This window comes from Bombina bombina, chromosome 5, assembly GCF_027579735.1.
Source record: "Bombina bombina isolate aBomBom1 chromosome 5, aBomBom1.pri, whole genome shotgun sequence".
In the NCBI taxonomy this organism is placed as follows: domain Eukaryota; kingdom Metazoa; phylum Chordata; class Amphibia; order Anura; family Bombinatoridae; genus Bombina; species Bombina bombina.
The window spans coordinates 185,238,362-185,255,198 of NC_069503.1; the positions used below are offsets into that span (position 1 = coordinate 185,238,362).

The 16,837-nt window shown below is 36.6% G+C and overlaps 1 protein-coding gene across 1 annotated transcript in view; it reads left to right on the forward strand.

Moving 5' to 3' along the window:
- The window catches only part of DPP6 (dipeptidyl peptidase like 6), a 1,272,214-nt gene that overhangs the window by 1,016,073 nt on the left and 239,304 nt on the right, over positions 1–16,837 (forward strand). Inside the window, exon 8 of the mRNA XM_053713807.1 lies at positions 2,952–3,072. Coding sequence (XP_053569782.1) covers positions 2,952–3,072 — 121 coding nt within the window. The remainder of the gene's footprint in view (positions 1–2,951; positions 3,073–16,837) is intronic.

A 16,837-nucleotide genomic window follows, 5' to 3' on the forward strand; every position in this document is an offset into this window, starting at 1 on the left:
TGTCTTCATATACAGTGTTACACCAGGAGATCTGTTTTCTGTCTTTTTTGAGGACATCAATTGGGATAACAGCTGAAGGAAAAATAACATAAGGACGTGTGCCATCTACAAATGTACAAAATATAAGTATTTTACATTTAGTAACATTTTTGATTTATAAGTGGATTCACTGTTTTTGGATAACCATACAACTTTATTATTGTGTTATAACCTTGGTTTATATCATCGTTATTTAAATAAACTAGTTTAAGTATGGGGAGATACAGTTTGAGGCTATTGTCCGTTTAATAAAAGATTTAAGGATAAAACGTGCCAGGTAGAGCATAACATTTCTTAATTTGCTAGGTGTAGAATATTTGATCCTGGAACAAAGGGTTGGGGTGGAGTTTCAGCTTCCTGGGGTGTAGCCAAGTGGGCCAGAGTAGTTTGTAGAAGGTGCTACAGTAGTGCATGGCAGGGGTTAGTTAGGGAAGTCTGGGGGTGTTTTTCAGGGCCATGAGCATAGCTGGATATTTCTGGGTGGAGTTTAGCTGTTTTCTAATTTAATTTGTGCAACCAGGATTTAAATAAGAGAGAGGTATGAGCAAGACACAGCTAACAAAATGGGTCAAGGTTATGTAAAAATACAAAAATAAAATGCTCTAAGGTGTTAAGAGCATATTATTATTATTGCACTATTGCCTGTGTCTAATTGTGGCCTAAATTACAAGTGGAGAAAAAATGTCCATTGCTCGAGCACAATCCATAGCACTTCCATCTTTGTGTTTATATTACAAAACTAAAGTCATGGGGGAGCGCAGTAAAATATAAGAAAAATGAAGAAAACAAGAGAGGCGCCTGTGTGTACCAATAATAGAGCCAAATAATCACATTCAGTAAACCCTAGTCAGGGTACTCACATTTGTGAGGAGCACTCAGACAGTGCTATTAGACACAGACTGGAAATTTAGCAGCGATCCAGCTCACTGATCTGCCGGGCTGCAGGAACAGGAGGGCATCAAATCTGAAGGAGAAAACAGACAGGCCAGGCCACCTGTGTGTACCAGTACAATACCAAGTAATATCAAAAGAAACTCTCATTCAGGGTACTCACATTTGTGAGGAGCACTCAGACAGTGCTATTAGACACAGACTGGATATTTAGCAGCAACCCAGCTTACTGATCCAACCGATAGCAGGAACAATGGAACAAAAGAGTCCCAAGGCACAGAGGTCCCAATGGATTTGGAATACAGAGGGAAGCTGCAGGGGTGCTGCAATGAGTGCAGCCAGAAACTCCCAAGGGGAGTGGTAGGTAGGCAGGAAAGGAACGGTTCCAGTATGTAAAATTGTTAAAAAAAAGATTTAATAAAATATCAAAAATACAAATATAAAAATAAAACAATGGAACCATAAGGTAGGGGATGCTAGCTACCCTCCTTAACATATGCAACGCGTTTCTCAGCGCTTCACAACGCTGTTTCATCAAAAAAATCCACTCAAGTGGTGGAGTTCTTCATTTAGTGCTATACTATTTCAATGAAACTTAGGCATAGAGCACTTCACACATGCACTCATACACATACATATGTATTCAGTCCCGTCCCTTTAATTCTATTATAAAACCTTTTCTTCATTAATAAACTTTTGTTTACTGAGTATTAAACATAACAAATTATTTATTTAAATAGCATTTTAATGAATTGTGTTATGCAAACTAGCAATTGATCATTGTTTACTTCTGGTGTCAAAGAGCTCTAAATTTTAAAGGGGTATGAAACCCAACATTTTTCTTTCATGATTCAGATAGAGAATACAATTTTAAACAACATTCCAATTTACTTCTATTATCTACTTTGCTTCATTCTTTAAGTATCCTGAAGAAATAGCAATGCACATGGGTGAGCCAACAACACAAGGCATCTATGTGCAGCCCCCAATCAGCAGCTCCTGAGCATATTTAGATATGATTTTTAATAAAGGATATCAAGAGAATGAAGCAAATTAGATCATTTGTACGTGTGTATATGTATTTGTGTGTGTGTGTCTGTGTATGAGGGTACATGTATGTATGTTTATGTATGTTTATATGTATTTGTGTGTACACATATGTGTGTGTTTATGTATGCGTGAGGGAATGTGTGTGTATGAGTGTACTTGTGTATATGTATTTGTATGTGTCTGTGTATGAGGGAACATGTGTATTTATATTTATGTATGTGTGTGTACACATATGTTTGTGTTTATGTATGTGTGAGGGAATGTGTGTGTATGAGTGTACTTGTGTATATGTATTTGTATGTGTCTGTGTATGAGGGAACATGTGTATTTATATTTATGTATGTGTGTGTACACATATGTGTGTGTTTATGTATGCGTGAGGGAATGTGTGTGTATGAGTGTACATGTTTATATTTATTGGTGTGATGGATGTGTGTGACAGTGTGTGCCTATGCGTGTGGTTGCATGTTTTGTTGTACATTACTTTAATGTGTATGCACCATTCATAAATGCTTAAAGAGTCAGTTTACTTGAAAATGTTTATTGCTTAAAAAGATAGATAATCATTTTATTACCCTTTCCCAGTTTTGCATAACCAGCATTGTTATAATTTTGACTTTACTGTCTCTTTAAATATATGCAACAACTGCATTTAACTTCATTTAACTTCATTTTTTAAAACTGAAAAATATACAAGACATCCATAACTGCTGTTCTGATTTATAGATCTAAAGCAAATATATGAAGTTCTGGAAAATTATTTTTTTATGTAAATTTTATGAAACTTTTAATCTATGGTATGCTTAGGGTTACGGAAGAACATATATAGGGAGACTGAGAAACAATCATCATTTAATACATTTATATTTATATTGATTCCATACAAACTTTAGAGTTTTTTATACAAAATGATTGTAGCAAAAATGTATACTGTTTAGAATCTCTAATTTCATTTTTCTCTTTAAATGCAGATTTTTATATTCGAAAATAATATCTATTATCAAATGAACGTGGAAAGCCGCGCAATACGCTTAGTCTCCACAGGAAAAGAAGGAGTCATTTTCAACGGTTTGAGTGACTGGCTATACGAAGGTAAGCTCATGAAGTTCTCTATTGAATGATAGCTGACATTTTATTGTAATAAAACCATACATTAGAATCCCCCTACAACAACATTAAAACTCTAGAGGCCATTCAGCTGTCAATACTGCAGAGGTATGAAATGTAGAAAAAGTGGTCATAACATTTTTTTTGAGTGATTATTGTGTCTTGTTCTGTAAATTGCATCTGCAGTCAGCCTTCAGAAAGGTGCGCTTCACTTTGTCTGCCTTAGACATAAATAGAGCTTTGTATTTGAGATGTATGGCGCAATGTATCAAGCCTCGCAAATGTGCATTTTCCCGTAAAATTGACATGAGATGCAGTGTGTCTCCTGGTAGCAATGTATCATACTATTTGCTTGTACGCTTATGGTCCCTAGAAACCTACAAGAGTTTAGAAAATGCTGAAAACAGCAAGGAACAAATTCTCCCTAAGTAAACTCTCACTTTTTAATGATCTGTAAATCTAATAGAGATTATTAAAAATGTATTATCTGATCAATCTGGAGTTAATGGGAATATTTTATTAATTTATTTCTATGTGATGGATCAGGAGGTATAAGGAATAGAATTTAAAAAGTCACTTTTAAAGGGAAACCCAAATTTTTTTCTTTCATGATACAGATAGAGCATGCAATTTTAAGCAACTTTCTAATTTACTCCTATTATCAATTTTTCTTCATTTTCTTGCTATCTTTATTTAAAAAGCAGGAATGTAAAGCTTACATTTTTGGTTGAAAACCTGGGTTATGCTTGCTTCTTGGTTTGCTAAATGTAGCCACCATTAAACAAGCGCTAACCAGGGTGCTGAACCTAAAATGGGCCAGCTCCTAAGCTTTAAATTCCTGCTTTTAAATAAAGATAGCAAGAGAACGAAGAAAAATTGATACTAGGAGTAAATTAGAAAGTTGCTTAAAATTGTATGCTCTGAATCATTAAAGAAAAAAAGTTGGGTTTAGTATCCCTATATATCAGGTCTGAAAATTATTTTAACAATTACATTTTATATGATGAATCAGCAAGTAAGGAAAATGATACAGTTTTATTGACCAGGTTGTGGGATTCCAAACAGAATTCTTAGGCCGGATACAAATTTGAGCTGTATAAACAGGTGAGGGTTATTGTCACCAGAATTGGTGTTTTCTGTTAGAAAATAGACTCAACAAATCTTCCCATGTTCCAAATGATGTTTAAGCTTAGGGCTAAATTATGAGTGAAGCTCTTACTGTAGCGATATGGGGTATTTCTTGGCTTTTTGCGAGTTGAAGGTAAATTCGTTCACTTGAAAGTGATATAATTTAATGCACATCGGGTTAGCAGACTACAGAGCTTGTGTAAAGGGTAGTGCTTAAACAAAATTGTACTAAACACATCACAGTTACAGTTCCATTTATATTAACATTGTCTGATAAAAAAAATATTTAACCAAAAAAATTGGATTGAAAAGTTAATGGGGGTCAAAAATTGGAGGTCTCAGATGCTAGAAAAAAAGACCTGCAAAGGTCTGCCTGCTGCCACAGCTCCATCTAGGACCGGCTCGTCATGGCCCTGTCCACTATACACCCAATCCATCCCCACAACCAACTCCTCCCAGCCCCCTGACTTGCCTGTCCCAGAAAGTCTACAGGAATTTTTCTTTGGGGTATTCAAATATCAAATAGACACCACCTGATGATTGTGTTTTATTCCCAACTAATTACTAGTAATTTTTTTTATGGGGATTATTTTTTGATAAACATTAAAATGTATTGTGCATTTGATACATTTGAGCTAGTAGTCTTACTATGAAATGTAGAAATGTCCTGAAATATATAAGATAAATTTAGTTTTATAATTATAAAGTACTTAGTTAAAATAGGAAAATAGGGGGTTCTTCCTATTTGTTTTCTAAATCAAAAGTTCTGCCTCTATAATATATTTCAAAAACTGAATTTTAATTTAATTAATGTCATATTGATTTAATAGATTAAAAACGTGACATGGATCTAACCAATGGTTCATTTAATTTTCTGGGCACATCCTAGAAAATACTCTTTACTGTATCGAAATGGAATGCTCAGAAAATATCCCAGAGCTAAGCCACTGTCAGTGGTATTAATGGAATCTGTAAATTTTACCTGAAAAAAGGCTGAAGCATCATTTCAGGCCTAATAGCAACCAGCCCTTGGAGAGAACGTGTTGCGGAGGTGAGTGAGAGCTTCCTGATGCACAAAATGTAATGAGATATATCACAGTCTCCAGCTTTGTAGCTAAACAGAGAAAGTTTTCCAGTTAGTAATTTGTAAGTGACTGAAAACTTTCTTATTCATGATGCAAACTCAAATCAAGCAATAGCTAACATTCCATTTGTTTCTTTACAATACTAGAGGAATCAGCAGTAAGAGGTGCAAGGGATCATCTATGATTAACATGTTAAAGTAAGCGTTGAGGACTTGATTGTTAACAGAACATGAAGGCAGACCTGAAAAAATATTTCTATAGTCAGGTGAAAAATTACTAGTGTCACTGTTAAACTCTGGGAATAAAAAAACTTTTTATTCATCCACTGCAATTTCTTTGCACAAAAAACAGTAATTAAGACCACTCAACTCCTTTATTGTAGTACAACTGGGTCTGAATGCTTCAGTTTTTAAAATGGGTTCTACTATTCCACTCAGGTTCATTTGTACAACCAAGTTTAAAACTGCTCATTATAAGCTTACCTCATGCAGTGGTGTGGGTGTTCCTAAACCAACCTTAACCCCTTAATGACCACAGCACTTTTCCATTTTCTGTCCGTTTGGGACCAAGGCTAATTTTACATTTTTGCAGTGTTTGTGTTTAGCTGTAATTTTCCTCTTACTCATTTACTGTACCCACACATATTATATACCGTTTTTCTCGCCATTAAATGGACTTTCTAAAGATACCATTATTTTCATCATATCTTATAATTTACTATAAATTTTTTTATAAAATATGAGGAAAAATTGAAAAAAACACACTTTTTCTAACTTTGACCACCAAAATCTGTTACATATCTATAACCACCAAAAAACACCTATGCTAAATAGTTTCTAAATATTGTCCTGAGTTTAGAAATACCTAATGTTTACATGTTCTTTGCTTTTTTTGCAAGTTATAGGGCCATAAATACAAGTAGCACTTTGTTATTTCCAAACCATTTTTTTTTTCAAAATTAGCACTAGTTACATTAGAACACTGATATCTTTCAGGAATCCCTGAATATCCATTGACATGTATATATTTTTTTTTAGTAGACAACCCAAAGTATTGATCTAGGCCCATTTTGGTATATTTCATGCCACCATTTCACCGCCAAATGCGATCAAATAAAAAAAATTGTTCACTTTTTCACAAATTTTTTCACAAACTTTAGGTTTCTCACTGAAATTATTTACAAACAGCTTGTGCAATTATGGCACAAATGGTTGTAAATTCTTCTCTGGGATCCCCTTTGTTCAGAAATAGCAGACTTATATGGTTTTGGTGTTGCTTTTTGGTAATTAGAATGCCACTAAATGTCACTGCGCACCACACGTGTATTATGCCCAGCAGTGAAAGGGTTAATTAGGGAGCATGTAGGGAGCTTGCAGGGTTAATATTAGATTTAGTGTAGAGCTCAGCCTCCCACCTGAAACATCAGACCCCCTGATCCCTCCCAAACAGCTCTCTTCCCTCCCCCACCCCACAATTGTCCCCGCCATCTTAAGTACTGGCAGAAAGTCTGCCAGTACTAAAATAAAAGCTATATTTGTTTTTTTTGGTGTTTTTTTAAAGCATATTTACATATGCTGCTGTGTACTATCCCCCCCTTAGCCTCCAACCTCACTGATCCCCCCCCAAACAGCTCTATAACCCTCCCACTCTAACTTAATGGGCGCCATCTTGGGTACTGGCAGCTGTCTGCCAGTACCCAGTTTAGAAGAAAAAATGTTTTTGTTTTACATTTTTTAAACTTTTCTGTAGTGTAGCTTCCCCCCCACACAAAAACCAACCCCCCACCCCTCCACAATCTCTTTTTGTGCTTTTTTTTGTGCTTAGGCCACTTTTAACTTTTTACTTTTTATTCATTTTCCGTAATCTAGCGGTTCCCACCCGCTCCCGCCCCGTGCACGCGCCCGCCCGCCACCCTCCATCCCAACAGTCCCGCCCCCGATCCCGCCCCCCTCGACGTCACACGGCACACCGATGGCCGCCCACCCGCCTCCCAAGTCGGCTCCCACCCACCAACGATACCGGCCATCGATGTCCGGTGCAGAGAGGGCCACAGAGTGGCTCTCTCTGCATCGGATGGCCATGTAAGGTTATTGCAGGATGCAGGCATCACTGCAATAACCGGAAAGCAGCTGGAAGCGAACAGGATCGCTTCCAGCTGCTTTCCACACCGAGGACGTGCAGGGTACGTCCTCAGGCGTTAACTGCCTTTTTTTTTAGGACGTACCCTGCACGTCCTTGGTCATTAAGGGGTTAAAGGGACATTCCAGCCAAAATTTAAATCCATTCTGGGTGCATTTCAGTCTTGAATGGAAGGATTTTTTTTAATAAAATCGTATTAGCAAAAATGCTTCCAATAAAAGCTATGGCTGTTTCAAAAGTGTATTTAAGTATGCAACGTGCACCAGCATTTTTAACACAGTACTTACTCAGAGAGCCTAAGATGCTTGTACTATCTGGTAATGACTCAATTTGAGCAGCTGCAATATTGAAAATACTTGTGCACTTAGAATATATAGCTATGTTTCACATGCATGTGCAGAAAAAAATGTTAACACTAAAACAGTGATAAGTTTTACTAAAAGCATTTTTACCAATACATGTATATAGCAAATGTGTCTCTATTCAAATATGTAATTCATCTATGTGCATTTAAATTTTGACCGGTGTTCTGTCGAGAACTCCAATTCCTTGAAAACTCCAATCTGACTTACGGTGACTCTTCTATTTTCACTATCTGTTTTGCCTGTCTTGGGGGGCGCACCGCCGATCCTCTGGCATACACCCCATACGCCCCTCTTGAACCCCCCCAGGCAGAGGCAAAATAGATAGTAAAGATAGGTGATTTTTACAGTAGCCATCTGATTGGTTGTGAATCCTGTCATTTACTGAGACACGGACCAATCAGATGTATGGAATCACCGGAAGTGACATCAGATTGGAGTTTTCGATGTATTGGAGTTCTCAATAGAACACCGGAATGTCCCATTATTACAATGTAACCATCCAGACAGTAGTGATGAAAGGATGAGATATGCTTCTATATAGATACATAAAAGCAATCTCCTTTATTAAGGACTTGATCACATGGTTACAATGTCAGTTTACATGGTAACACTGATCTAACTCACTTTAAAAATTATTTACATGTTTACACAATAATTAAAGGGACTTTATACACTAGATTTTTCTTTTCATAACTGTTTTGTAGATGATCCATTTATATAGCCTATACAGTTTTTTTTATAGTTTTGCTTATTTTTAAATAACATTGTGCTGATTTTCAGACTCCTAACAAAGCCACAAAGTTTTAGAAGTATACTGATGTATATCTACTCCAGCTTGCTACTGTTTGTGTTAAGAGTCTTTTCATATGCAGAGGAAGGGGAGAAGGAGAAGGGGGTTGTCTGCTGTTTTTGCTATACAAACACTTTCAGTGGGTGTTCCAGCTAACCTTTTTAACAGAGCTAAACTGGGACCTTCTAAGTAAGTTTTTAAACGGTTTTATACTGGATTTTTAAAGTATCTGGGCATATTATTCTTTATAGTAGTGTCTATTACATGCAGTTATATAAAAAATGGTGTATAATGTCCCTTTAAGACAGAACTATTTCAGTTTCATAGACATCTGCTAATGCCTTATCTTATGGCCACCTTATGAGCTATGTGTATAATTGTGCTGGCTTTCATAACATTGGGAGATATATTTGCAGGGTACACATGGCTTTATTTCACTCCCAAATAAACCTTTCAAGAATCACAAAAAATATTGGGCAAGATTACAAGTCGCGCGGTATGAGTTTTCCACGCGCCATATGGTCTTTAAGCAATCAATTTTGATTGTACAGTTATTAAAAGTCTTGAAAAATCACGATTGCGCACGTGCAATCGCCTTTTACACAACAATCCTTTCCGCGCTTGAAGAGCTGTAGTTAACAGTTTTCCACAACAAAAAGTTTCACGAGACACTTCAAAAATACATTACATAGTACAGTTACACTCATATTAGCACTGTCTATTAAATATGATTTAAAAAAATATTGCACACAAAATTTATAAGGGCTAAAAAATAGGAGATCTCGGGTGTTAGAAAAAAAAAGCAGACAAAGGGATTTTACATTGAGATACATACACATACATAGAGAAACATGCATTTATATCTATAGACATACATTTAACTATGGAGATAATGAAAAGATTTCACATTACAATCTTATGCACATTAAACAATATCTTGCATTAGGGTTGCACCAATACCATTTTTTTAAGACCGAGTACAAGTACCGATACTTGTTTTCAAATACTCGCCGATACCAATTACCGATAATTTTTTTTTTTTAATGTCATGTGACAGTTAACCAAGCACAATAAAGACTAATTATTTAAGATTCCTTCTTTATAATTATGAAGGACTGTAACCTAAAAGACATTATGAAATAATAAAACAGTTTTATTTGTCATAAAGTTCACAGAACATGTTTATAAATAAAAATATTACAATAAAATATATTAATAATAACTAGGGTTACACCGATACCGATACTAGTATCGGTATCGGTACGATACCAAGTATTTGCATGAGTACTTGTACTTGTGCAAATGCACCGATACTTATACCGATACCTCCACTTTTTTCAAACTGCATGCTCCCATTTCATTTTAAGCTGAAGTGGAGACTAAACTAAAAATTGTTTACTACTGTTCTGCCAATACAAATTGCTGTTATTTGTATTATTGTAGGAGAGATCACTGTACCTCATTCAGACAAACCCCTGAAGTACTGGGCAGTTAATAAACTGAGGTTTCCAGCTCTGGCTAAAATGGTCCAAAAATATCTTTCTGCCCCATGCAGTAGTGTGGAAAGTGAAAGACTGTTCAACTTAGAGTCAAACCTCCTTACTGATAGCAAAAACAGACTTATAGCTGAACATGCAGAGAGGCTTCTGTTCTGTTCCTTAAAAAGAACTTGCCACTAACTTTTGAAAAATTATTCTAATTGCTAAATTGCCTTTTTTACTGCTAGTTCTCATCTTGCACAATGATGTTCAAAACATACTGTACTCTGAGGAACATCCATAGGTTAGCTTATATAAATGCAGGAAGAGTACTCATGGCAAAAATTAAGTTAATTCCAATGAACACTCATCCTGCAATTATAGGACTAGATTTAGATTACATTTGATTGGTAAGCTTTATCAATGCTTTGTTCACATTTCCAACTCCATAGACTTTAGCATAGCATTGGTAAAACTTATCAGTCAAATAAAATTTAGCCAATAGTGTTGTTCCCCATGATTAAACAGTGCACTGTTCTATTTTTACTATTTTTTACTGTATTGCACTTTTGGTTGATTGTGATTTTATATTTGTTATTTGTTGTTATTATTAATATATTTTATTGTAATATTTTTATTTATAAACATGTTCTGTGAACTTTATGACAAATAAAACTGTTTTATTATTTCATAATGTCTTTTAAGTTACAGTCCTTCATAATTATAAAGAAGGAATCTTAAATAATTAGTCTGTATTGTGCTTGGTTAACTGTCACATGACATTAAAAAAAAAAAGTATCGGTAATTGGTATCGGCGAGTATTTGAAAACAAGTATCGGTACTTGTACTCGGTCTTAAAAAAATGGTATCGGTGCAACCCTAAATTAATAACAACAAATAAAAAATATAAAATCACAACCAACCAAAAGTGCAATACAGTAAAAAATAGTAAAAATAGAACAGTGCACTGTTTAATCATGGGGAACAACACTATGGGCTAAATTTCATTTGACTGGTAAGTTTTACCAATGCTATGCTAAGTCTATAGAGTTGGAAATGTGAACAAAGCATTGATAAAGCTTACCAATCAAATGTAATCTAAATCTAGTCCTATAATTGCAGGATGAGTGTTCATTGGAATTAACTTAATTTTTGCCATGAATACTCTTCCTGCATTTATATAAGCTAACCTATGGATGTTCCTCAGAGTACAGTATGTTTGAACATCATTGTGCAAGATGAGAACTAGCAGTAAAAAAGGCAATTTAGCAATTAGAATAATTTTTCAAAAGTTAGTGGCAAGTTCTTTTTAAGGAACAGAACAGAAGCATCTCTGCATGTTAAGCTATGTCTGTTTTTGCTATCAGTAAGGAGGTTTGACTCTAAGTTGAACAGTCTTTAACTTTCCACACTACTGCATGGGGCAGAAAGATATTTTTGGACCATTTTAGCCAGAGCTGGAAATCTCAGTTTATTAACTGACCAGTACTTCAGGGGTTTGTCTGAACGAGGTACAGTGATCTCTCCTACAATAATACAAATAACAGCAATTTGTATTGGCAGAACAGTAGTAAACAATTTTTAGTTTAGTCTCCACTTCAGCTTAAAATGAAATGGGAACATGCAGTTTGAAAAAAGTGGAGGTATCGGTATAAGTATCGGTGCATTTGCACGAGTACAAGAACTCATGCAAATACTTGGTATCGGTACCCTATCTTGCATATAAATCTCAATATATCTAGACATATATATATATATATATATATATTCATTTATATATATTGCAATAAATACATATATCAGTCCAAAAATCATCACATTTATAGAGAAATATTTATTTACAAATAAATATAACATATTACATTATGAAAAAAAATTCATGCACAGTTTTCAAGGAGAATACGTTATGGTCTTTGCGCAACAGATTAGGGTTTTGTTTTTTTGTTGTCTATTTGTCTTATCCATTGACTTCTATGGGGGAAGAGAGAGGGGAGGAGGGATTTATTTCTTTAAATCGTTCCTTTTTTTTTTTTTTTTTCTCTTTCCCTTTCTTTTTTTTCTTTCTTATTTTTCTTTTATTAAAATATAAATCCCAGGAGTGTACCTTATAAAGGAGGTCAGGTTAAATTGTTAAGATATATGAAAATTCTTTCCTTTGGGCTCCATGTACTAAGCCGTCAATTCATCCATCATTTTAGACGCGGCTAAACTCGCCGTTACTCGCCGCGGGCGAAATGGTGTCCGCTGTTGCTATGTACTAATAATCCCACAATAAATAGACACGTCTAGCCCGCCGCGAGCAGTGGCGGAATATTGATAAATTTGACGCCTCGCTCGCCGCGACTAAGCTGATGTACTTAGCTTTCAGTTGAATTGTCTGGCCAATTGTTAACACGTGACATGTAAGATGTCATAGTAGTCGTGGGAATAGAATTTTGCTCCTATAAATGTACAACAACTGTTATGTATTTAACTGTTTATCATGAGTGATTTTTAATAACCTTAATTCTTAAAAAAAATTGGAGACAAGTTAATAAAGAAAGTTTTTTATTGATCAACTGAAACTTTAATCTTCAAAATATTGTTCTGAAACCATGTCCCTTGTTGCATTTCCACGCCTATTAGCTTGTTCTACACATATTTCTTCTGGTAAATCATCAGCATCTATTGGATCTTCATCTTCTAATGGACAGCCTCTTTTAATTGCTATATTGTGCAGTATGCAGCAAACCAATATAATTTTTGCAACTTTCTCTGGTGCATACTGCATAGCACCACCAGAACGATCAAGACATCGAAACCGCATTTTCAAAAGACCGAAAGTCCTCTCAATAATCCCCCTGGTAGATCGGTGAGCTTCATTGAAACGTACTTGACTTCTGGTCTGTGGGTTGTTATAGGGAGTCAACAGCCATTCTGTACATGAGTACCCTCCATCTCCTAATAGAAGATATAATAAATATAAATATTAATATAAGAATAATTATAAAGATTCAGAACTATACAATACAAATTTAAACTATACAGATTACAGTCGACAAATTGGGTGCAATTTTTGTACATTGAAATGAGAGACAAATTAGACGCCAGTTATGCTTACCTAGAAGCCATCCTTCAGGCATATTTCCGTCCTCGAACTTCCGGTATAACCCAGTCTGCCTTAAGATGTAAGAATCATGACAGGAGCCAGGAAAGTTAGAACGGACACTGATAATCCTCATGTTGGGGTCACAGACCATCTGGACATTCAAGGAATGGAAATGCTTTCTATTCCTATAGATCTCCTCACGAGCTTGAAGTGGTCTTACAGCAACATGGGTACAGTCTATGGCACCTAGGACATTGGGCATCCCAGCCATCCTATAGAAATTTGACTTGATAGATTGCCATTCTTCAGGGGTAGATGGCAAACAAACATATCGATGAAAAATAACCATCATAGCCCCTATTACTTTGGATAAGTGGCGTGAAAAAGCAGATTGACTCATTCCAATAATGACGCTAGAAACTGCTTGAAAGGAGCCTGTTGCAAAAAAATGCAATGCAGCTAATAGTTTCAGAAGTCCCGGAATAGCTTGTGAACGAGCAGTCATCGGCTCCAAATGATCTTCAATCTCTCGATACAGGTGTAATATCGATTCACGATCAAGCCGGAATCTTTGTATGATCTCTCGGTCAGAAAGGCCGTGCAAACCAACCCGTGGAAGGAATACATGGGGGACACGAACTCTCCTTCTTCTAACGATACGATTAGCTACATTTCCAGTATTCTGTCTTCTAGCCCGGATTTGCATCACACGGAGAATAAGCAAAAACAGAATTCTCTCCATAGCTGCTGAAATGAACAATGTAAGTACAATGCTGATATTACTGCCTTTTATATATGTCTAGACTGGCGTCTAGAGTGACTTTCCTATTGTTTTGTACCTTGCCCGCCACCTAAAAGGTGGCGAGGCAAAAATAACGAGGTGGGGGCGGAGATTGACACGAGCGGACAAATAGATTTTTTAGTACATTCGTTTTTGGCGAGTTGGTGGTCAAATGTGTCTAATTACAGTAAAAAATTGAGAGGTAGCAAGGTTTGGCGGATAAGTACGCTTGCAATTTTAAAGATGCGAGTTTTAACATAATTGACGGCTTTGTACATATCAGTTTGCGAGTTTTGACGTGAGATTTGTTGCGGGTAGCTCGCTGACTGCTTAGTACATGGAGCCCTTTGTCTCTGTATTTTTGTTATACTTTGATGATTATTCTGCCCTGCGTGGCCAAAGAGTTAAGGAAAGCATTGTTTTCTGTTTCTTTTATGTATTTGTGTACACTGTTGGTTATAAATAAATATTATGACTTCTATGGGGGAATATGTGAATGTGCAGGCGATCTGTCTTTATATATTACATAAGTTAACGCGTGTGCAAAATAAGTTATTTTGCAACTTGTAATACCTGCGCAACCCCAAATGCAAAAAAAAACATAACGCGTGCTGTGTTTTCGCAATTGCCCATAACAAATAAAGTATATTTTACAGTTCTAGTAAGGCTTCCTCTGGGAATATAAAGTAAGAGTTGTTTGTCCGCATACACTTTAAAATAATGAGAAAAAAAATATTATTTTTTTAATGTTATATTCGTTGTGCCTATGTAGAAAAGGAAATGTTGAGAATATGAAATTTTTCTTTTATAATTAACCAGTCCTAAAGCCTGTGTACATGGGCCATTTTCCCACCCACCCACGCTCCCACCCGGCCACGTCCTGCAATGCCCACTCCCACCTGGTTACACCCCCACCACGCCCACTCCCACCCACCCTCTCTGCTGTCTGATCCTCACTGACTGATCCTTCGTTACAGCCAGGTATGTTTGTCCTTGCGCAGTCTCTACTGCGCATAACAGCTTTGGACAAACATACCTGGCCTTTAATTATCTAGGATGTCATTATAAAAAAAGTCCATTGTTTCTCATAGAATCATTGTTTAGAAAAACTTTCATATATATGGATGTTTCTTTCTAATGACATGGTGAGTCCAGGGATCATCATCAATTACTGTTGGGAATATCACTCCTGGCCAGCAGGAGGAGGCAAAGAGCACCACAGCAAAGCTGTTAAATATCACTTCCCTACCCACAATCCCCCAGTCATTCTCCTTGCCTGTAGTGCAAGGAGGAGGTGAAGTTTAGGTGTCTGATGAGAAGTTTTCTTCAATCAAGATTTTTTTTTTTTAGCAGAGTAAGCTTACTCTGTTCTTTTCTGGGGTCTAGCCTAGTCCACATAAGTCTCTTCAGTAGGGCAGTGGTGGTTTTTGAGCACCTGAGAACTTGTGAGGTACAATCCTCACTGCATTTTCTCAAGAATCTGCTGCCCTAACTTGAAAACCTTGAAACTTGAAACTTGAAGAATCTGCTGCCCTAACTTGAAAACAGGTCCATGTGAGGTGCTGCACCCTCTCAAACCAGGTGAGCTGTCCTGCTGATGGACAGCACTTTCAGGTAAGTGCCATTTTAATTTTCTTTTGCAAGGAGATTGCTAGCACTTGTTACAGCTAAAAGCTGTCTTATTTAATATAGGACTTTATTAAACCTTCATATTGGGGTTTCTTTTAGGCAGTTTGGGCATTGAGACTGTGAGGTGATTTATGGTGGCTCAGTGTGTTATAGTAGATTTTATACTTTAACTTTTGGTCATGGAGATTACTGTTGTAAGCCGTTTTTTTCAGCAATTAGGGCTGTGAAACTGCTCTGTATTTGAAAATGAGCTGCAGGACAGGTAGGCACCTCAGTAAAGCTTCTGAGGTGTATAAGTACCCTGAGGTCTATATTGTTTGTTGCGCTAACATACATTTCTATTTAAAGACAGAGTACACATTTTTTTTCCCAAATAAAGAATTTTTACACTTTATCCTTATTTATTACATAAGATGGATCAAGAGGCTTTTCAAACCAGTTTCCCAAGCGAAGTTGCTGCTTGTCAGTTATGCTTTCATGCTCAGGTGGAACCCCCAGTTCCTTTTTGTTCCTCATGCATTAAGTTATAGAGATAAAATATTTGACCATGAGCAACCATTATCCCAGGAAAATGCTGTTCAGGTGTCTCCTGTTGCAGATATGCCGCAGCTGTCTCCTCAAGCATCCCAGCTTCTTCAGTCTCCACATACAGTGCCCTGTGTTTCCTCTTGCAATCCTGTAGGATTTTCTCTACAAGACATTGCTTCCCAGGTATCCCTTGCAGTATCTGAGGCCTTGTCAGTTTTCCTATGTTGCAGGGAAGGCATAAAAGGAAATTTAAGGAAACAGTTAGTATGGTTTCTGATCAAGTTCTGGCTATCCAGAGTGTCCCTTCCCATAAGCCTGAGGAAGAAGACATGTTGCTTGCATCTGAGGGGGAAATCTCAGACTTAGACAGTGTAATTCCTTCTTCTGATGCTGAAGTGGTATCCTTCAGATTTAAGCTAGAACACCTTCGCTTAATACTTAAGGAGGTTTTGGCTACTTTGGACAACTCCGACACAACTATCGTAGTCAATCCTAAAAAGTGTAGTAAAATGAACAAACTTTGATGTTCACTCCGTGGTGGAGGATTGTCCGGTTCCTGACCATGCTGCGGAGATTATTGCTTGAGAATGGGAAAGACCTGATATTCCCTTTTCTCCATCTCCTATTTTTAAGAAGATGTTTCCTATAGTGGATTCTATTAAGGAGTCGTGGCAGACGGTTCCTAAGGTAGAAGGAGCGATCTCCACTTTGGCCAAGAGGACTACTATTCCCATAGAGG